Below are 22,802 nucleotides of genomic sequence, written 5' to 3'. Positions count from 1 at the left end.
TGCCTCACATTCTACTCCTGACTCCAATATTGCACTTCACGTCAACTAACTAGACTTTAAATACGGTTTTGAAAACCAAATACTGACACCGTTTGAACTTCTGCTGAGGAGGAGTCTGCCCGTCGCACAACGGGCTCCTATCACGTGCCCTGTGTTCTTGGCACACGCACCCCGCTGTCCCAGCTCCACACTCACCCTGCCCGCGCCAACCCAGGCTCCGTGGGGCGCCCTCCCCATCACGTCCCTTGGCTGGGTTTCTCTCTTGAGTCTCTGTTTCTGGCCCATGGAAATGTTTAACTTTTTCTTTTTTAGGACAAATGTAGATTTTTATATGTTACATTTTTTCTGCCACCGCGAAGTATTTGGACCTCAGGGAGAGCTCAAGAAATGAAACGTGAGCCCCGAGGGTCCAGAAGTGTGGACTTTTTTTCCTGGATTTACATGGGAGCCCCACCATTTACTGGATCTGCAGTTTGGGTCAAATTATTTAAACTCTGTATTTCTTGGGGTGCTTGGGTGGCTCAGTCGGGTTAGGTGTCCGACTTCGGCTCAGGTCATGATCTCACGGTCTGTGGGTTCGAGCCCCACGTCGGGTCCTGTGCTGTCAGCTCAGAGCCTAGAGCTTGCTTGGATTCTATGTCTCCCCCTCTCTCTGCCCCTCCCCTGCTCACACTCTGTCTCTCTCTCTCTCTTAAAAATAAACATTAAAAAATATAAATAAAAATAAACTCTCTTCATGCTTAAAACTGGAATAGCAATCATATCTGATACATCATGCTGCCTTGCTAATTATGTAAAACCATTTGGTTAAAATGCTTCAAGCTGTACATGGCACACATTAAACACTCAAAAAAATAAATTATTATTATTATTCCGTCTCAAATTTCCCTTTTTATTATTTATGGCATTTTACTCTATGAGTGCCCTACTTTATTATTTTAACAAACTTGAAATAGTATAAATACATTTACTTTATTGTAATTCTTAGGTTATTCTTCTGCCTGAAGTTTTATGTAGTTAAGCCTGCATTTGTCACATTTCCTGAATCTTGGTCATTGTAACTTGGTGGGTTTTGTGACTGCAGATTGAGACACTTCCTATGCATTATAGGAGTCTCATGTGGCCGGGGCTTCTCACTCTGTCCCTCAAAAGCCATTTTGTATGTGCTTCCTCCAAGCCCTGGGGGTGTCAGTGGCCCGGGACCACTTTTCATGATAATTCCCCATGTGGAGCTTCCCAGAGCACCCACGGGAGTGGCCTTGTCTTGGGGTTTTGATATTTCAGGGGAAAGTCTATTTCCTCCCAGAGCTCGTAGAAAGACCAGGTTACTGTCATCTCTGTGCTGGTGGGTGAATTTTTTCCCCACCAAACCACTCTTTTATTAAGAGGAAAGCCTTCTGATGGCCCAGATTTTATGTGTTTTAGTTTCAAGCTTCTGCCTTTCACAGGCCCACGATTTTGTCTCCTGGTTCCTCCTGGATGAAATGCTAAGTTCATAAAAATCATCTCATGTAATATTTTCTCCTCACGGCACCAGAAATGTCAATTTACATGTGTAATACTCTGTTTTCACTTCCTCTTTATCTTCTTATCTGTAATGGAGGAATTTCCCTTTTCTTTTACCTGTTTAATGATGCATTTAAAAAATTATGTAATATTTATCCATCACGGAATGAATGAGTGAGTGAATGCACACTTCCTTGGACTGGTCAATCACCATCTCCTGGTGAGAAGGAGCTGTTAGCAGGGCACGTGAGATGAGCAAATCCCTTGGCAGGAAATCAGGACCGAAAGCCGGAAGTACAATCAAAGGGTCAGTGTATTCAATGTCCCAAGGGGGTCCCCTGTGGTCCAGAGTTCCCCTTGGTTGTTGGTCTTTCTGCCTGGAAAGTGACAAGTGACAACCATCCACCTTCTGGAAAACCCACACATAGGCAATTAAAACAGAAAACAAAAGCTTCAAATTGAATTGTCTTTGGTCCCCAGGGGCCCCTCCACACCTGCCACCCCTCCCCCACCCCAAGCGAGCCCAGGCCACCAAGCAGGAGGGATTTTCACACACCGAGGAAGGTCTGCTCCCTGCTGCTCAGACATCTACCAACAGCCCCGCTGAGTCTCCCTGTGCCTCTGTCTCCCCTCAGACATCAAGACTGGGCTTGCCTCTACTCCCCATCATGGGAATGGCATAGCCTCATTCAAAAGGGGTTTATAATAGCTTCTATTGACCCTGAAGAAGATGATCTTCCTCATGAAGAAGAAAAGTTTGAGCTCTGAAAAGTCCAGTCTCCCAAAACAATCACTACCTGAACGGAGACTTACCCTGTCCTTCTCAGATTGCCTGGAGGAGACACGTGGGTAATTCTGGGAGAAACTGGGTCTCTGGGACATCTTCATCTTCTAATCTGCCAGGAAGGTAACGGACGGCAGTTTCCAGGCATTGTGGGTCTGAATTCCCTGCCATGCTCTCTGGACTATGGAGGGCCCAACAGAATTCTGGGAACTAATGAATTGCATTGTAGAGACTCTTCTGGGCAGAAGGGTCTGCCTAAATAATGTCTGGAGAGTGTCTACACAGACACCGTCTAGAGCCCCACCAGCCAGCTCTGCTGCAACAAACATTAGCACCCCCAAAAGAATATATCTCTTACCCTGGATATAATATTTCTAAGTCAAACCCCATCCAACAAAGACGCCATGTTGTTCAAGATGATTATAGTGACGGTTGAAATGACTACCATAACTCCTACCACATGATGATGGCCGTGAGTTATGACCATGTCTACCACCATGTGTACAACAATTCCTGTGATAAGAGATCGCATACGTGGTGACATTTCATTCGGTCATCGCGGCCTCGTGGCCCCAAGGTCAACCAAATATAACAGAGACCTCTGAAGTTATCCAGCTTCATTTTCTTATTGTGACTATCCTAGTAACTTCCTCAAATGGGAGATGGTATTTATTTTGTTCTGAGTTGTATTTCATGAAGACTCTGTCTCTGTCTTAATCCCTACACACCCGCCTTGGCATTGTACCTGACGTCCCTTCCAAGACACTGGACAGAGTTGACAGGGACACTGTTGCTCTGCGTCTGACAGAGAACCCTTGTGTATGCTGCAACCCTCAGAATCTCCAAGCCAAGAGTCTACCTGGTCCATCCGAGAGGATTTCGAGTCTTTATAGAACTCTGCCTCCCTGTGGCACCTGTGACTCCATCTTGCCGGTGGCCAAATATCCTCGCACAAGGATCTTTCTATCTCTCCTTTTGGCCAATGGCCCCCTCCCCCCCACGCCTCCCACCCAGTTTCACTTCCTCCACTGTAACCTTGAACATGAATTTACTTTGTTCTCCAGTGAACCACTGAGCTTCTCACCTCTGGCTGCGGCCCCTAGTTTGCATCTGAGTTTAGATGTGCCTCTAGGTCATGGCCGCCCATATGCAAATGTCTGCCATCTGTCAGCTGTGAGAGCACCCAGAGGCCTATCGTCTTAAGGACTTGCTGCCGCCCCAAGGGCCCCCCTACTTCACTGTGACAAGGCATATTTCTCTCCCCTGCATCACTCACTGGCACACAAACCACACCCCCTCCTGTTTGAAAATGCCGTGGAAAAGAACTAATTCTCAACTCCAGAGGCCCCATTCCCATACAGGACAGAATGGAATCGCAAATATTTTGAAAAATCTGCTCAGAAGTCTGAAAAACCAATACCTATCACCAGCTCTTCCTCCACCTTTTGCAGACACCTTTTTCTGTATTTTCTTCCTTAATTCACTGTCGTCCTTCAGAATCCTGTGCCGTCCTGACTGGGCAGGACAAGGAGGAGCCACAGACCGCCTAGAAGGCCTTCCACAGGCAAGGGCTGGACGGGCAGCTTGGTGAGCGGCTCTGTCCCAGGGAGAGAAACACCTTCTTCCAAATACAAATGGACCATTGGCTCTGCAGAAAGTTAAAGTAGCGTTGCTTGATACACTTTGAGGCGAGAGAGGCCAAAAACACTGGGCCTTATTTTTTACGAATTTTTTAGAAATACATAAACAGCATATGTTTACTTTATATCATATATATTATATATTAATATGTAATATTTATTTTAGATGATATATATTAACTATATAATGTTTACTTGCTTTATTATATATTATAACATATAACATTTATTTTAATGTATATTATCTAAAATAAATGTTATATATTGGAATTACACATTACATAATTATAATATGTATTAGTATATCATTAATACATAATGTAAAATAAACATATGCTTATATATATTATATAAGAATACTAGAACACTAGATATATAGAAGACTAGAACATATAATGTTTTATATATATATACTAGAATATTTATTATATAGAATATATATTATTCTATAAATTATATTCTGTAAATATATAGAATATATAGTAATATATTATATATCATAATATTCCATATATAATATTCTATATGTTCTATATACTAAATAATAATATATAATAACATATAATCTATATTATATTCCATATTATATTCTAATTATATTCTATGTATGTAGAATATAAATTATAATCTATATATTATATAAGAATACTAGAACACACTGATAAGCAAAATGTGGAGGATAAAAGCCACCTTTAATTACATTATTCAAATATGATTATACCAACATTTGGTGTTTATTGTCCCACACATTTTTATTGGACAAATGAGGGGATGATAATGTACAAGTAAATCGCATTCAGCAGCCCTTTTTCCTTAACAGTATATCATGAACGACTTTTATTGCTATTCAATATTGTACAAAATCATTTTAGTGGCTGCTCGGTAGTACACGGACATATAATTTATTTTTTTTACCTGCCTTTTTGGGCGTTTTCAGCACCTTTTTTACACTGCTATAAGCAGAGCTTTGATGATACGATGTATGACATCACATACGACACCAACGTGTCCCAAAGGGAAACTATGTTTGTGGTGAGTGATAATGTTGAGTATTCACCTGAACAGAGGACGTTTATGGTGAGTGACAATGGTGAATATTCACCTGAACAGAGGACGTTGAGCCTATGATCGCTTCACTGTCGGTCAGCCCACAGGTTACAAACAGCTATGATTTTGTGATTTAAAGTTTCAGGCTACATATAGTCCAAAAAGGCAACGTACACCTGCCTGTCCAGCCTGTCCGAGGGGGCTGTTACACACAACACCTGTGGGGACCACATCTGATGAGAATGGGAGTGACAACCGGCTTTGGGGATGCGTGCCCTGGAGGGTGTGGCTGCATCGGGAGCAGTATGGATTAGAAATACGGAAGAAGACAACGTTTTCAATGATACCAGGACAAGCGGTTTGAATCTTAGCAACATCCCGTTCCAGAAGGCTGAAAAAATCTTCGCCTGAGAACCCCGCGTGGTTGCAGAAATGGCCCTACTATCCTAAGGATCATTGAGAAGCATGGTGTCACAGTGAGATGTGACAGCGTTTGAGAGCCAGACTGTGGAATGGGCCCTCCTGAGTTTGACTCCCAGCTGTCGCTCCTGGAAAGTGGCCATGCTGATCTTGGTCAATTGCTTGCCTTCTCTGGTGCCTCAGTTTCCCCAGTCATGTAACAGGGATAGTGTGCACTTCAGAAGCTTGCTCAGGGCTTGCTCAGGGCACCAAATAACTCTGTGAGCATAAAGCACTTACAGCCATGTCCAAGGCACCAGCAGACAGAAGTTAAGTGTAACTGTCATCAGCATCAGGAGGAGGAGTTTCTTTGCATCTAGAGGGACCATCTGCATTGACTCAGCGCCTGTAGGAAAGAAGACAGCGGCCAGACACTGACAAGCCCTTCTACTTCCTTTTTTTGCTAATTGTATACAACTTACTTTGAAAAGCCGTTTCCATTCCCTGCACACAGACTCCAGCGGGTGGCCAAAGGGACATCTCTTCTCGGATAGCTGACCCGGGTCCTCATGCTGCTGTGGTCACTGCTGGTCATCTTTGGTGAGTCCCATAATGTGCATCAGGACTGAGGTGGCAGCTGACAGGGTCTCCAGCCCCTGGACGCCCTAAGGGTTTATCAGAGCCCGGGGATCAGTGGAAATGCTCAGGTCTCTGCTTGCAGCTTAGACAGCAGAGTCCGAGGGGAAAGTCAGACGGTAACGCATCCTCGCCCTTAGTGTTCAAGGCTTATGATCTTAGATAATTAGCAATTAGTGATATGTTCTCCTGAATCCAGTTTTCATAATTTCAACATTTACTACTCCTCCCCGAGAACTACTCACACACATCTCTCCAAGACTGGGTTCAGAGACGCGTGGACACTCTTTGCTGAGGCCCCCTCCGTTAGCCGTCCGCTACCGGGGCAACAAGAGTCCTTTCTCCACATTCAGGAGGCGCTAACATTTGTTAATGAGTAAAAGGACTCTCACATGAAACGTGGCCAAGGAAAGGGAATCTGCTCAAGGTGGGTTTGGCTTTCAAAACTGTGTGCTGCTCTCCACCTGTCGGTAAGCGAGGTTGTGGCCGGTCCAGCCCTCGTGGGTCTTATTAAGACGGCAAGATGCCCTTCGGTATAAGCGGTCAGGAAGCTCTGAAAAACGACAGGTTTATTACTTCCAGGGCCGGGCAGTTCCACGGCACCCCGGGACCGCACAGCGAGGTGGAGGGGAGAGACAGAGCCTGGGTCCGGGGTTCTGCTCGTCCTGGGGTGGAGGCTCACTCTTTGTTGGAGAATTAAAACAAATGAGTGGGAATTTGAAGCATGAGAAGACAATAAACCCGGTGGCCCACATGGTCAGTTACGGAAATCCACCGAGACCCCTAGAACAGAAGAGCCTCAGAGTGGGGGGAGGGGACCGGCTCTTGGCCTGCAGCTTGTGGCCGTCACTGTCTTTGAAATGGGTGCCTTAGCATCAAAGCTTAAGTCAGGCACAAGGTCGGGCTTTACACAACAGAAAACCCCCGACTTCCAGGGCTCACACTACTCACTCTGACTGGGTGTGTTTCCCTATGGACTCTTGGTGACTCGGGATGCCGTGTCGTGGTGCAGTCGACACACCGGGTGTGGAGGTGGTCGACGGGGACGAGGGAAGGACGAGGAAAAGGAGAGAGTCGCTGGATACCCAGCGTCCATCCCTGGGACGTGCCTCGGGTGGTCCCTTCGGCCCAGGGATGGGTTTGCACCTGCCTTGTGGATGTGACATGAGTGGGGGGGCCAGTTGAGGTTGGAGGGGTGGGATTGCTGGTGATAATGGAGTAAAGGACAGAAAAGGGAGTGATGGGAACTTTGGGGGCACTCTAGCAGAGGGATAATAGATTTCTAAATTGTGGGGGCAAACGCTCGGGGCTAACCTCAGGTTTCTGATGTCCCCACAGCTCCAGTCGATGGAAAATCAGGTGAGTCACCTCTGGCCTGTTGTTCTCGGGGTCTGGGTCCCACAAGGTCCTGCAGAGTGGGACAAGGAGAGGCCTCGGAGACGTTCCAGTGTCACTGTTCCCTTGGGACAGCCTGCCCCGTGGCTGCTCTGCTTGGATGGGTGAGGAGGGTGTGCCCGGCCTGCTTGGGCCCACGTCCGCCGTGTGGCCACAGCCCGCAGGGAGGGAGGCGTGTGGAAATGTGCAGGCTGGACACGGGCCCATGTGGGAGGATGGTTCTCCAGGCCCTGGGACCCCGGCTCCTCCACAAGGTCCGGCTGAAGGTCCTCACAGCTGTGGCTAAGAGCGTCTGCGTGGTCGGACGGTCCTGTGCCATCATGCTTCTCCGGCCGGGGCCACCACCAGTGGAAGGGGCTCTCTCGGGGCCCCAAGGAACCGTCCTGGGATGACAGACTCTCGTCTGTCTTCCCCCGACAGCATTCTCCCCGGGGAATTCTTCCAGTTTCTGGATGAAGTCTGTACCCGTGGTTTAAAAACCAGCTTGATTATAAGTCCCACAGCCGAGTCCCCAGGGGATCCAGTCCCCGTCACTGCAGGAAGGCAAACATCTCCAATTAATCTAATTGTTTCCGCAACCCACCTCGTCTGCCCTTCTAACTCCACGTTTTATAACCCAGATTGTCCCCCAGTGCCCAACAGGCAAATCTGGTTCTCCGCGTGGACAGCCAGTCACACGTCGTCCAAATGTCATCAAACTCCCTTGAAAGGGCTCGGGTTCTGGTTCCGCGTTTTAGGAGACGCTTCGTCTCTTACGTGACCGAATTCTGCCTCCTTCCACTGCACCTCCAGATTCTGCCAGTCCTGCTACAGTTGAACAGTGTTAGAAGATTTGTGTCGAGATATAGCTTAGTTTCTCACCTGGAGGTCGGAATCCTCAACTACAACCCTAAAATATAATGCAAATGTCCCAGACGCTGAACGCGGTCTGGTACGGAGAAACGGCCCCAGGGGACGCTTATTTTTGGCAATGACTTTTTTTCTCGTGAAAGTCAGTCACCTAAGAGCTGACCCTTGGGTTAAAGGTCAGCTCCACCTTATTACTCATTGAAGGGATGGGGGAATTTTCTGGAACATGCTCAAGGGGGCAATTTCTGAGGATTGAGACACTGGATCCCATTCCAGTAGCCAGTTGACTCCCCAGTGATCTGGGCCCCCTGGCGGTTTCCTCCGGCAAGGCGGGAAGACGGGGCAGAATGTGAATTCAGAGCACAGTGTGGGGCCCTTAAAGGCTGGATAAAAGCAGAGGGGGCAGGAAAGCAAAGTGTCCCCTGAGGACAATGGTCCCCCGGGGTGACATCACCAATAGACAGAGCCGGGCAGGAGAAGCACCAGCAGCACACTCCCGCGTCCACGTAGAAAAAGAAGTTTACGCTGAGACCCCTGCAACGGGCCGAATGTTTGAGTCCCCACCCCCCAAATCGCATGTTGAAACCCTAATCCCCAGCGGATGGTATGTGGGGGTGGGGCCCTTGGGAGGTCATGAGGTCATGGAGGCGGGGTCCTCGTGATGGGATTAGTGCCTTCGGAAAGAGAGGCGGGAGAGCTGCGCGTGCAAACACACAAGAAGTCAGCAGTCTACAGCCTGGAAGAGGGACCCCACCAGAACCCCGCTGCGCCGGCACCTTGGTCCTGGACTTTTAGGCTCCCGAACCGGGAGAGAGAAATGTCTGTCGTGGAGAAGACACCCAGCAGCCCAAGCTGCTACAGCAGCCCAAGCTGACTCAGAGACCCCCTCGGGACAAAAATCGGAGGCGGCCCCGAGTAATCAAGGCGTGGGTTGGCACCTCCATCCTGCCGAAAGGGGAAGGGGCCACACGGACACCCTCTCGCTGCCCAACAGCAGAGAGACAGGTCAACATCTGCGTCCCCCTCACCCCTTCTCTTGCAGACTGGCTGACCCTCGTGGCTCCCTCTGCCGTCTTTGAAGGAGACAGAATAGATCTGACATGCCAGAAGAAAAGCGACCGGTGGAAAGTCAAGAGGGTGTCATATTACAAGGACGGAGAAGAGTTACGGTTTTCAAGCGCAGTCTCCAACTTTTCTATCCAAAGAGCAGTTTTGAGTGACAGTGGCACTTATCACTGTGCTGTTGCTCCTCTTTGGCCTATCTTTCCTTTCCAAAAGGAAAAAACCTCAAGAAGTGTAAGGATTGAAGTTCAAGGTACAGTCTTCCCTCCTGCAGGACAGGGGCTGGACCAGAGCAGGGCAGGTCCTGGGAGGGGCGCCTGACCCCCCGCCCCCGCACGCCGACCAGAGGGGACCCCGAGTCTTGTAGTCCGACAGCAGGAAGGGAGGCCATGTGTTGGGTGACACGGCTGGTCTGAATGTCTCGTTTGCTGGGGTTGCTTTTCAGCAGGAACCTTCGACCTCACTGTGACCCTTCTTTCCAGAGCTGTTTCCACGCCCTGTGCTCACAGTCAGCCCCTTCCGGGCCATCGAGGGGGACCCAGTGACGCTGACCTGTGAGACCAAGCTTTCTCCACAGAGGTCAGATGCCCAGCTCCGATTTTGCTTCTTCAGAGATGGCAGAGCCCTGGGGTCCGGCTGGAGCAGTTCCCCAGAGCTCAGGGTCCCTGCCATGTGGAGCAGAGACTCAGGGTCCTACTGGTGCCAGGCACAGACAGTGACTCCCAGCGTCAGAAAACAGAGCCTCCAGTCGCAGATTCACGTGCGGAGTAAGTGGCAGTGGGTCTGAGCCCCGGGGGACAGGGGTCCTTCAGCCCCTCTCCGGACGCCTAGTCTTTCGGGAGCTTGTGCAGCTCCTGTCCCTCTGGAAAGTGGGACCTGGGCTAGAAAATGGGCATTTCGTAAAAATAACAATCGGACAAAGCCCCCGTTGAAAAACAGAATCCAATGGAGCAAATGCAAAGACCGAATTGGCTTTATCAAGCCATTTGTGAGTCAGCTGGACCCCAGCCGGCCTGTGGAGAGATGCCCAGAGATGCGCAAAGCGGAAGGTTTTTATAGGCAGGAGGTGGGGCCAGGGAGTGATGAGAAAATTTAAAAAGCATCGTTTCAGGTCCCGGACATCTTTGTGGGGAGGAAACTGCAGGGGTTTTTTTGGTTTTCGGTTTTCGTTTTGTCATGCAGATGACCTCGTGTGGATCCAAGAATTTCAGACTGACTTTTAGAAGGTCACATTGCCAGGGCACCTGGGGGCCTCGGCGGGTTAAGCGTCTGACTCTTGATTTCAGCTCAGGTCATGATCTCACGGCCTTGTGAGTTCGAGCCCCCCATGGGCTCTGCACTGATGGTCTGGAGCCTGCTTGGGATTCTCCCTCTTTCTCTGCCCCTCCCCTCGCTTGCACTCTCTCTGTCTCTCTCAAAATACAGAAACTTAAAAAAAAAATTAGAAGGTCACATCCCTAGGATTGGCTGAAACCATAATTAAGTCTCTGTTGGCCGTCAGTGAAGGACAAATACTCCATTTGGGGCTTTTCTTCGTCTCTTTTAAACACTCCTTATAATCTCTCTCTTCTTTATTAAAGTAATGTCCATCAGTCATGCCTTCAATGATCCCTGGGTGCCTTTGCATCTAGCAGCGGGCTGGGCACCTGCGCCGCAGTGGTTCTGCCTACAGCCCCACATGCTGGCTTTCAACCCAAGCTGGTTTATTAGAAGGCACCACAGTGCTCCAGTGCAGGCAGCTAAGCGAAGCATCAGAGGAAGCAGAAATCAGAGTGAACTAAGCACTTGGAGGAGGGGTGGTAATTCTTGTTGAGCCTTGAAATTGGGAATAATGGGGCGCCTGGGTGGCGCAGTCGGTTAAGCGTCCGACTTCAGCCAGGTCACGATCTCGCGGTCCGTGAGTTCGAGCCCCGCGTCGGGCTCTGGGCTGATGGCTCAGAGCCTGGAGCCTGTTTCTGATTCTGTGTCTCCCTCTCTCTCTGCCCCTCCCCCGTTCATGCTCTGTCTCTCTCTGTCTCAAAAATGAATAAAACATTAAAAAAAAAATTGTAAGAAATTGGGAATAATGAAGGAATGGTCACAGATATTGTTAGGGGGAGCAGCGTCTCGTCCAAGGTAGGACTGATGCTACTGGGACGCCCTCACTCTGTGCTCAACGCATTGGTCTGGACAGCGACTCCTCTCCCCCCCAGAAATACTTCCTGTCTCGTGGAGCAGATGACATGTTCTTTAGTGACGCCCTGAAATTAGGTGGGATTGGGGTTGGGGCATGCAGTGTCTTATCCACATTCTTCAAGGGCACTCGCTGCGGACCCCCCACCTTTCTGTACTTACAGTGGATTACGGGGGCAACGCCCGTGCACCCACTTCTTGGACCACCTGGTCCCAGAGTCCTCCGCGGTCAGGTTCTCACCTGCCATCTTCTGTCCGTCTAGGAGTGCCTGTCTCTAACGTAAGCTTAGAGATGCGGGCCCCCAGGGGCCAGGTGATCGAAGGAAGGAGCCTGGTCCTGCTCTGCTCGGTGACCGAAGGCACAGGAAACATCACATTTTCCTGGCACAGAGAGGCCACAGGAACCAGCGTGGGGAAGAAGACCCAGCGTTCCCTGTCGGTGGAGCTGGAGGTCCCAGCTGTGCAAGAGCGCGATGCTGGCCGTTATTACTGCAGAGCGGACAACGGCCATGGCCCCATCCAGAGCAAGGTGCTGAGTATCCTTGTGAGAAGTGAGTTGCGCTCTGATTCAGCCCAGACAGAAACCCCGGAGCCAAGGCCACAGTCCTGGGGGTCCCGAGGAAGGGGCTGGAGGGTCGGTGCTATGCAACACCAACAGCAATGGAAGGATGGGTTACCCTTGCAAGTTAAACTGTGGATGTCTTTCTTTTCCTAGAAAGGGAATAACAAAGGGGGCTGGACTGGCATTAGAAAAACACACGCTGAGAATTACACATGACCGTGTCTCCAGATACTTCCCCAGAATTGATATTCTCCCAAATTCTTAAAGACGTTGTTGAGGGTTGGAGAGGCCAGGCCCGTTGCTGAGGTCCTAGTCTGGGGGTCTGTGTCCGCCACGTCCTCACAAACCCTGTCCACGGCTCCTGTCTCCCTCAGTCCCAGTGTCCTGCCCAATCCTATCCATCACAGCACCCAGGGCCCAGGCCGTGGAGGGGGACGTGGTGGAGCTTCGCTGCGAGGCCCAGAGGGGCTCTCCCCCCATCCTGTACCGGTTTTATCACGAGGACGTCCCCCTGGGGAACAGCTCAGCCCCCTCTGGAGGAGGAGCGTCCTTCAACCTGTCTCTGACCGCAGAACATTCTGGAAACTACTCCTGCGAGGCCGACAATGGTCTCGGGGCCCGGCGCAGCGAGGTGGTGCCACTCAGCCTCTCAGGTGGGTTGATGGTCCCTGGATACAGGAGCAGTATGACCAGTGGCTCTGCCCCATCCATCTTCCTTGGTACCCTATTGGGGTTTCGGAAGGTAGGTGGAGGTCTAGGTGGTGGGAGGCTGGAGAAGGTGGGCTCGGTGCCTGGCCGCCTCTTTTTCTCCACACTAACCTGGAAAGTGCACGTTACACTTAGACAACGTTGCGTGACCACCATTCCTGCATAGTATTGATGGGGATTCCAGCCTTTACCCTCTGAGGCTGACGCGCTGGTCTCTTCCCTCAGGGACCAGCAGCTACAGAGAAGAACATGCCACAGCCAGAGCTCTCGGGCTGCTGGGTGTCCCTGCTTGTGTTGCTGCTGCTCTGCTGTTTTACTGCAGGTTCCACAAGACACCGGGTTGGTCATCTACCATTTGTTTTCATTGTCCTTTATTGCTGTGAACTTTTCCATTACTGATAGAGATTGGACAGGAAAGGAGACTTGAGAAATGAAGAAATTAGGAAGGAAAGAGAGAGAGAGAGAGAAGGGAAAAGAAAAAAAGAAAGGAGGGAGGGAGGGAGGAAGAAGGAAGGAAGGGAGGAAGGGAGGGAGAGAGGAAGGGAGGGAGGGAGGAAGGAAGAAGGAGGAAGGAAGGAAGGAAGGAGGGAGGGAAGGAAGGAGGGAGGGAAGGAAGGAGGGAGGGAAGGAAGGAGGGAGGGAAGGAAGCTCCCAAATCTCATCAATTCTTTTTACACATGACAGTTTTACATGGTGGCTTCTGCTTCAAAAGCGAGTGTGGTAGTGAGTCTGCAATGTCTTTGTCCAACTAATTTCAGACCACAGTGTCACGCACGTTCACCACAATCTCATCAGGTCCCCTACCTAACACTTGCCCAGATGCAAGGGGAGAGGGCACAGTCTCCACTCCAAAGACAGCTCTAAATGTTAAAGAACTCGCAGCCGTATTTTTTAGATTTCCACACGAATCACCACGATGCCAGTCCCTGCCTTCCTCCCACCAGACTTCTGGAAGCAAGTGCCATGGGGGGCCAGCAGTTCCAGACCTAGGCCTCTCTCCTGGAGCGTCTCCCCTCTCCGACCTGGCCTGGGAGGTTCTTCCCTGTCCTGTCCCCTCTTCAACACCAGTACATAGACTTCCACCAGGATTTTGTCCAATATCTCCAGTTCTCAGAAAAAAGGCCAGTTCCGTTTCCTCCACCATCCCTAGAAGCACGAGACACCTTCTTCCATAACCAACACTCCCATAAAGCCGCTGCCGTGTTAGCACGACCGTGCATTATCTTTGTAACATTATTTTTAAGACCAAGAATTTAGGAAACTCTTCGAAGGGGTAGCTCATACTGATCCTTACCAGCATACTGCTAGCCAAAACACGTTACCAATGACCAATTATTGCATCTGTTACGTATGACGAGCTTACACATATTATGTGTAATTATAAAAAAATCATTTGGATGTGTGCATCATGGTCCAGGTTTAACAGTCTTGGGGAAGCTGAGTGGGCCGAGGTGCTCACATCCAGTAGAGGGCAGAGCTAAGATCCAGTGTCCACACTGGCCTGGCCAGAAAGCCTCAAGCCTGCACGTAGAGACTCTTGACCTGAACAATTCTCCTCTTACAAGTTTCCCCAGCTCCAGTGGTGTCATTCTTTTCTTTAAAATTTTAAAAAATATTATTTTATTTTTGAGAGAGAGAGAGAGCAGGGGAGGGGCAGAGAGAGAGAGAGGGAGACACAGACTCCGAAGCAGGCTCCAGGCTCTGAGCTGTCAGCACAGAGCCCGATGTGGGGCTCAAACTCACGAGCTGTGAGATCATGACCTGAGCTGAAGTCAGATGCTTCATCGAGTGAGCCACCCAGACATCCTGAGGTGTCATTTATTAATCTGTAAGATACAGGACAAGCATGGGAGACAACAGAGTCGCAAGATAAACTTTTTAAGCTCCTACAAAATGTCCCCTTAGACCTATCAACTACCACCGAGTGAGAGAAATTTTGGAAAGTCATCAGTCATTCCTTTTCCAGATGGTGAAAATGTAGCTCAGTTTTTTCAAGTTCAGCGGAAGTTATATTTTTAAACAGACCATCTAAGACTAAGGAATTGTGATATTGTTTTTTCTTTCACTATGGTTTTTAACTGATAAAAATATGTCTATGAAGAGAGAGGTTGTTTATCTAAAATAATTTCTAATTCATCCACTGTTGAATTCTCCCACTCTTTCAAGTTATACACCAATATACTATTGATTTTTTTAAATATAGAAACAATCTACAAAGCAATGAAACATTTACTTTCTCTTTTCCAATTTTTAAGCAATTTATTTTTCACGTCTAATTATATGCCCAAGGGCCTCTGAAATGTTATGTTATGTGGGTGTGCTTGTCTAGCCCTTGTTTTTGAGGGAAATTTTTCTAGTATTTCTCTGCTATATACTATATTCAAATACTCCTTCTAGAGAAGTTCCAGTTTTCTTATTTTATCAAGACTACTTCTCAGAAACAACTTTTAATTTTTTAAAAATTAACTAATACCTTGTTAGTACCTGTGAAGATAATAATATAATCTCTCTCTTTCATCTATTAAATCAATTAATTAAATTATACCAGAATACTTAATGTTGACTCACCTTTGCATTCCTGATAAAAACCCAATTTTGATGGTGCATTTTTAAGAAACTAGCATTCTTTTGAAGTTTTCTTCCTTGATGGTAATGTGTGACATTTGCCAGCTTTGTTGCTACCGTGATCTTTTCCGGGTTTTGTACTCCACGTTATTCTATTTTTGCAAAAGGAAGCTCAACGTTGTCCTACTTTTTATATTTTTGTATGTTCTGGAATAGTTTACATAGCAGTCTAATTATCTGTTTTTTAAAGAGTCTACGTGCTCCCCTATGGAACCTTTGCCTGGTGGGGCTTTGGGGGAGCAGGTCTTCTGGAACTTTCTCTGTTTCTGTTCTTGTAACCAATCTTGTGAGAGATGCTGCTAATGTTCACCCAGCCCTCCTTTACTTCCGGGCATGTGGACAGTCTGTGTTTCCCTGTCTCCTTGAAGTTCCATGTGGCCAGAGACATGTCCGCAGAAGTGGTACGTGTTGTTTCCTGTCAGAAGTATTTACGAGTGAGGTGCTGATGCCCCTTCTCCTTCCCGTGTGCCAGTGACCAGGCACGCACATGCTGAGCGGACAGTGTCTCCGGCTGGAGTGGCCTCTGGCAGCCTCAATCCCTGAGTGACTGTGGTGACAGACACTCCCCCACCAGCAGACTTCTGACAGGACTGCAGCACAAATGGGAAATTTGCAAACGCAAATCCCCCACAAGTCGAGCCTCGCTTGTTAATGCAGCAGAACACACCCCATCCTGACACCACATTCTGTTCACGTTTCCTTTATCTTCTGGGGACTTTTCCTAGAAAAGTACCTGTTTTTCCCAGGGTTCCAAATTTCCTTCCTTGGAACTGAGTGAAGTCCTGCGCTTCCCTGTGATTCTTCTCGCTTCCCATGGCGGCACTCAGTCCTCCGTTCTTTCTCGTTCACGTTCTTGAATGGCACAGCGTATCCATCCTCTGGATTGCAAAGTGAAGCTCCTAGAATCATTTATTTCATCTACCAGCTTGCTTTCTAAATCTGAAATTTCTGCTTTTCTTAGTTGCAGCATTTTTCCCGTTGGTCCTATTCTTTAGAACAAATCGGATATTTAATGTATTTGCTTTCTTCTGTCTTATATATTTATCCATGCACTCAGCAGCTTAAGACTTAACTCCCTTAAATGTACAAGTTATAGACACATCCAGGTTTCTTCGTGGTTTTGTTGTGAATTATCTGCTCCACTAAGATCTAAGATTGTTGATATCATACTCACTTTATAGACTATTTTTGAAGTTTTCTTTGGAAGCCAAGATTTCATCGACTTTTGTTAATATTCAAAAGTGCTTAAGAAGCCCATTTTAAATCCATTTTTAAAATAATGTCTTCAGTAAGGAGTTACTAGGCTCACACACCCTGATTTCATACTGTTTGAAGATATGTGTGCCTTGCCTTATGGTTGAGTGACTGTTTGGCTTGGTAGAAAATCCTGAGGTCATTCTTCCTTTCCTTGAAGAAAATAAATTAGTTCCTCATTCTCTTTGGAGAATACACTTAGGTTAGCCTTCCAACACTGTCTCCTGAAATCCTGATAAAGTTGGAGCGCTGGCTGTATTACCAGGCGAGGTTTTTCATGATTGCTGAGCTGCACCTAAACCAGAAGGGCTCTGGGTGGGATTACAAACGTTTGATGGGAGGCACAGTGGGCATACCCCCAAGTGCAATGCAACCCTTGAGACTAACTGTGTCCCTTGTAGTGGTCCCTGCTCCCATCCATGTGGACTTGTCCCCTCAGCTCTTAGGTGAAGGACCAGGAAAGAGTTTCTTGACCACTGTAAAGACTCCCTCTGGTGACTCAGCCCATACTTCCATGCTGAGACGCCATGTTTCTTGCTCTACATCTCCCTGAAAAGCTAAATGGTGCAAAGGAGGGCCCATTGGGTCCTATGAATGTCAACATCAAGCCTTACCCCAAGACTACTGCTTTGGACTTGAGTTGCTGATATCAGAACATCTAAAAAGTGAGAACCCTCAAAGTCCAAATAAGGAAAGCAGTAAAGTCACCAACAGTTAATGTATATTTTTGCAACAATCAAAACAGCAATAAAAAAATCCAGAAACAGTGACCCATGCCCGTGGGGTTTGCCATCTGAAGTGGTATGTCAAATCAGTGGGGAAAAAAGAATGGATTGTCCAACCGACCACGTGGGAGGGAACAAGTAGTTATCAGGACACAATATAACTGGATCCCTACTCTGTGTCCTACATCCTGCCGGTAACAACACGTGATTAAGTTGGGTGAGAGTTTTAAGAGCTAAAGCCTCCTCCTCTAAAATGAATGTTCCTTCATCTGATTTTCAGGAAGACACTCTGTCACTAAAGCACGCAGGTGAGAACTTTTCCTATTGAAACTGGGAACTCCAGAGACCTTCCTCATTCACAATTTTAAATACTTTCTGCTCCTTCTGCTTGCGCAAATTACACAGTATCTCTCTGTGACACTCACCCGTGTCTATTCACTACATTTCTGCTATCAGGGTGCTTGTCTCAGGCCACAATCCTAGGTGTTATCTTCATAGGATTCGGTATTTCTTGTTTAATTTTTTTTTTATTTTGAGAGAGTGAGCATGAGTAGGAGAGGGGCAGAGGGAGAGAGAGAGAGAGAGAGAGAGAGAGAGAGAGAGAAACAGAATCTCAAGCATACTCCAAGCTCAACGTGGAGCCCAACACAACCCTGGGATCATGACCTGAACCAAAACTAAGAGTTAGACACTCAACCAACTGAGCCACCCAGGCACACCAGGATTCGATATTTCTAAGTGAATCTCGTAATTCACATAACCAAGATTATTTATGGAGTACTTACAATGTATGAGCAAGTTTTTGTTAGATATTTAAAGGTGTGAAAATATGCATAAAATGAGGTTTATTTCCACGGGGGACATATTGTGTCATGGAGAATATTAGATGTGTACAATAAACAAAAGAGAGAGAGAGAAACTGACAAGAAAGAAGCCGATGAAGTTCTAAGCAGAGTTTATAGGAAAAAAAATTAAAGCAGGGGCAATATCATTATCTTACTTATAACTTTTGAAAAAGCTAAAGACGAGGAATAGAATATTTTTGCCAGATCAGAGTGGCCATCTTATTAAAGAAGTACATTGTGGGGGTGCCTGGTTGGCTCAGTCGTTAGGAAAGGACATTGTGATTACGTGGCCTGTCTCCGCCTGCCCCCCTGAAGTGACGCCTGAAAGGCCACCCCCGAGAGTCTAGACAAAGGGCCACCAAATCACCAGAGCCGATTGCTGTATCTTCCTGGCTTCTCCCCAGTCTCTCCCCAGCCTGCCTCCTCTCTGTTCTTGCTCTTTCCCTGAAAACTGTCATGTAGTGAGTTTCCTTTCTCTCAGAGATGTTCCCAGTGCAAATTCTCAGGCGTCCACCCCCTCCAGCCCATCCCCAGCCATTGAGGACCTGCAGCCAGATTATGTCAATGGTGAGTCTCCCCACTAGAAGGGGCTCCAGAGCTGCGGTCGGGAGGGAAGAAAGCAGGTGGAGAAAACCATGGGGTGGTCTGGACGCCCTGCCTCCAAGAGGCCCAGTCTCAATAAAGAAGTGACCCTCAGAATCATGCTGGGGTTGGGAGGACAGTCACGGAGCAGGGGACTGGGAAGGCACATATGAAGTTTGAACCCTTGTCCACGGACACCTGTGAACCATTGTCTTCTCCCTGCAGTGGACCCTGGAGATGGGGATGTGGCTTATTCCTTTGTCTGGAGCATCCAGCTACCAGAAGACTCAGGTGAGAAACTCCAGAGTGGTTCTTGTCAGATGCATCTTCCCAAGAAAGTGGGACCGGATGTGCAGTAGAGGCTTTAATACAATCCTTGCCCTTGATGTGAAATCTGCAGGCCCAAGAGGGAGCAAGAGATATTTGCAGGAAGGTTCTTGTGGAGAAGCTGAATTAAAACACACACACACGCACACACACACACACACACACACACACACACACTAAAACAGATGGTCAGTTGAGAACAGACAATTAGGGAGAATCTGGGATACAAAAATCAAGTCAGGTAAGAGTGAGAATATCTTTTATTTTTTTATTTTCTTTTTTTAAAGTTGAGCATAATATGACCATTATCCATTTCAACAAGTCAAATTTCATTATTAATACTAACGAAAGTACTCAACTACTCAAATTTCAATCTTTCTTTGGGGACTTTACATACTTATTTATATCTTTATTTTTTAACTTATATCCAAGTTAGCATACAGTGTGATACTGATTTCAGAAGTAGATTCCAGATTCCTCCCTTATACATAACACCCAGTGCTCATCCCAACAAGTGTCCTCCTTAACGCCCCTTGCCCATTTAGCCCATCCCCCCAGCCACAACCCCTCCAGCAACCCTCAGTTTGTTCTCTGTATTTAAGAGTCTCATGTTTTGTTCCCCTTCTTGCTTTTATATTATTTTACTTCTCTTTCCTTATGTTCATCTGTTCTGTATCTTAAATTCCACACATGAGTGAAGTCCTATGATAGTTGTCTTTCTCTGACTGCTAATTTCGCTTAGCATAATACCCTCTAGCTCCATCCACATGGTTGAAGAGTGAGGATCCCTGAAGTATGGTAGCTAAAGCCCAGGGGGAATTGTCCCAGCTGAAGAGGGTCATTGCAGAGCCTCTTTTAAAGGACCTGCCGTGTGGAGGTGACATGGAAGGTGTTACTGAACAAATCATCCTAATCTAGAGAATGTGCATTGCCACGGGCAGCCTTGCAAGGATCGAGACAGCGGTTCTTTAGCTGTTCAGAGCCATGTCCTTCAGGCTGCAGCCACAGTGCCCTTGAAGCTGCAGTCTTCAAACATGGGCTTTGTGCTCCCAGCTACTTCTATAGGAACCAGTGGCCACCAGCAGCACAGCCGGTTTCCCTGCAGGTGTTGGTGGGTGACCAAGGGCAGGGAGGAGATTCAGTCCCACACTGCCCACCTGCAGTGAAGGGAGAAAGAAGCAGCCACCATGCCCTCAAGCTGGTGTGACTCAGGATCTCCCCACCCCCCTTATCTGGGTCTTCTGGTTCCTTCTCTATGGAGCGTGAACCACTGTGGTTGTTATCTGAAGAACATAGAGAGATGATGGGAAAGTGAGCCCTCACAGAATAATGTCAATAATCCACAGAAGTTGCATCAAAGAGAAGAAGGATTTTGTTCAGCAAGGGTTGGTGGAGGGCTTAGAGCATGGGTGGTCTTAGAAGGACTTCAGAGGGGACAACATTAAGGCATGGAGTTTACATCAGAGCGGAAGAAGCTGGAAACCTACACGTTAAGCACAGCCATCCTGTGCTCTGGTGCATCAAGTCTGGGAATGAGGTCTAAGTGGAAACCCAAGAGCTCAGTAATATTTTTTCCTCCACAGAAAACACCAGAAGGACAATTCTGGAGAACAAGGTGAGCTAGACTCCTGGAAAGTTCCCCATCTTGCCTCCCTCCACCGTGTTCCTTCTCTTCCTTCACCTGTGCATCTCTCCTAGGACCCCCACGTCATCTACTCTGGCGTGAAGGAGATGTAACACTTGGAGGAATGGGGGGCAGATCACCAACAAAGATGGAACAGCACTAAAGGCTACATAAAACCTTATAAAGACGCCCAACCCTCATGACCTCTCACAGACAGAATGTGCTCCAGGGGATGAGCAGGCTGCCATTTTTGTTATCATGTTCTTTCCCAATGTCTCCTTCTGTTCATTCAACATTGGTTGAAGTGTTATTGTACCCCAGATACCGTGCAGTGAGATTATCTCTGTTACCTGCTCTTAAGGTTCAATGTTCAAAGAGTTGAGAAGGAGAAATGAACAAGAGAGACGAGCTTTTGCCTACACCTACTCTGAGATGATGTGAACAGAATCCATTTCTGGGCTTTGCTTTCTCTTCCAAACTGGGACCTCATTGTCCTTTGTCTCCACAGACCTCTCAAGTTGTAAATGAATCCTCTCTTGCTTTTGTGAGAATGTAGGGTTGAGTTTGTGGGAGGGAACAGCATCTTGAATGAGCTTGCTTTATTTGTCCATTCTTGAATGTTTGGTTTGTACCCTGATTCACATTGATGTAGAAGCAACAAACCTCTGTTTGAAATGGTCAGTGGCCATTACATTCATTGTAACGTAATCAATTCACATTGATGTAATAACAACAAGGGTATTTATGTCTGTTTGAAATGGACAATGGCCATTACATTCATTGGCACCCTCATGTAAGGGGTAAGAAGACCACAGCCCTTGGGACCCTTTGCCTGGGGCAGTGTCCCAACCCCATCCCCCACTAATCACATGGTCTTGAACCAACCACTTAACCTCCCTGTGCCTCCGTTTCTTCACCTTTAAATGGGCAAAACCTACAGGTTATTATGAGGATTAAATGTTCATAAATCACCTGGAACAGTGTCTGGCATGGTTAGCACTAAAGAAGTATTCCTTAAATAAAATATGCATAACGATCACTTAGCCTCAAGCCCGGTACAAAGAAAGTTCGAAACGTTGAGAAGAGAATCTCTAACAAAATGACTATCAAATACAAGTGTCAGAATCTTTACTGAAATACCACTTTCATTAGCATCTCTTATAATCCACTCCCTGCTAAAGGTAGGTCACCAACGGGAAGGACATAGTTGACTGCAGGCTTGGGTTTGATCATTAATCTACACAGAGATAATTTGGAATATTTCATAAGCCACACACATCAAATTTGAAGCATACCAGAAAAAAATAAATAACTAAGAATGGTTACAATGATTATTTCAATTTTATGCTGAGACGATGATACAATCTTGGCAAGACCACCAAACTACTGAGCTCTGAGCATCAGGGACTGAGAACTAGCATGATCCCAACAATCTAATTGTGACAGGGTGAGGGTAATCTCAGTCTGACCGTTAACCCTGGTACCATTTTAGCAGTGATGAACCTCTCCTCGCTGTTCTTTACACCCAACTATCCCTGGAGGGTATACACAGCCTCGTGATTAATAGTAACTCTGGTGTGAAAACTTCTAGGGAACATACCAAGACTATATATTAGGGACCTAGGTAATTTGATGTATCTCTGCTCAGCCTCCCACTAAGCCACTCCAAGTCACATTTATTCATCACAAGTTACTTATCTAGCTATTTCTGGCTTGCAAGAACCAGTGGGAAATTCTAGGCAGTCAGGTCAGGAATCCTTCCATGTTACCAGGGTCTGTTCCAATGGCTAAGTAGCCAGTGGCCACGCTGAACCATAGATGGGGACTGCCTAAGAGCTGACACTTAACGCTCCTCTGGTCCACACACTTCACACACATGCCTACGACCTGTTCTGCAACCTGAGGGGCTGACACTTGGAGCTGAGGGGAGCCACCAAAACCTACGGATTTTAATACATAAGGTAATAGATCTTCATTGTAGAAAAACTGGAAATACAGACAATGAAAAAGATAACTATTAAACTCACTCCTACTTCCATCACTCAGACAATTTCACTAGT

General features: G+C 47.3%; 1 protein-coding gene across 7 annotated transcripts; it reads left to right on the top strand.

Annotated features, from left to right (window-relative positions):
- The first annotated feature begins 4,632 nt into the window (after window positions 1–4,632).
- On the top strand, window positions 4,633–21,781 carry FCRL2 (Fc receptor like 2). Of its 7 annotated transcripts, none has more exons than XM_045454707.1 (12): window positions 5,626–5,976; window positions 7,351–7,371; window positions 9,299–9,571; window positions 9,801–10,085; window positions 11,754–12,041; window positions 12,625–12,705; window positions 12,986–13,099; window positions 17,645–17,672; window positions 18,691–18,776; window positions 19,017–19,082; window positions 20,702–20,733; window positions 20,817–21,781. In XM_045454707.1, exons 1-12 carry the CDS (start codon window positions 5,946–5,948, stop codon window positions 20,853–20,855), a joined length of 1,344 nt encoding a protein of 447 aa, XP_045310663.1. In that variant the 5' UTR covers window positions 5,626–5,945; the 3' UTR covers window positions 20,856–21,781. The 7 variants fall into 7 exon arrangements, with proteins under 7 accessions (XP_045310662.1, XP_045310660.1, XP_045310663.1 ...); XM_045454703.1 differs by having other exon boundaries at window positions 12,460–12,705; XM_045454702.1 differs by having other exon boundaries at window positions 5,629–5,976; window positions 12,427–12,705.
- The last annotated feature ends 1,021 nt before the right edge of the window (window positions 21,782–22,802 follow it).

The sequence above is a fragment of the Leopardus geoffroyi genome, chromosome C3, assembly GCF_018350155.1.
Source record: "Leopardus geoffroyi isolate Oge1 chromosome C3, O.geoffroyi_Oge1_pat1.0, whole genome shotgun sequence".
Classification (NCBI taxonomy): domain Eukaryota; kingdom Metazoa; phylum Chordata; class Mammalia; order Carnivora; family Felidae; genus Leopardus; species Leopardus geoffroyi.
The sequence above is the reverse complement of the archived record's forward strand: the minus strand, read 5'-3'. Positions and strand labels throughout refer to the sequence as shown.

Bases quoted from the DNA above. Each gene is read 5' to 3' on its own strand.
- FCRL2 (XM_045454702.1), top strand. From the start codon at position 5,946: ATGCTGCTGTGGTCACTGCTGGTCATCTTTG. The intron at 12,706-12,985 runs GTGGGTTGATGG...CTCTTCCCTCAG, and splicing joins GGTGCCACTCAGCCTCTCAG to GGACCAGCAGCTACAGAGAA. The intron at 20,734-20,816 runs GTGAGCTAGACT...CATCTCTCCTAG, and splicing joins GGACAATTCTGGAGAACAAG to GACCCCCACGTCATCTACTC.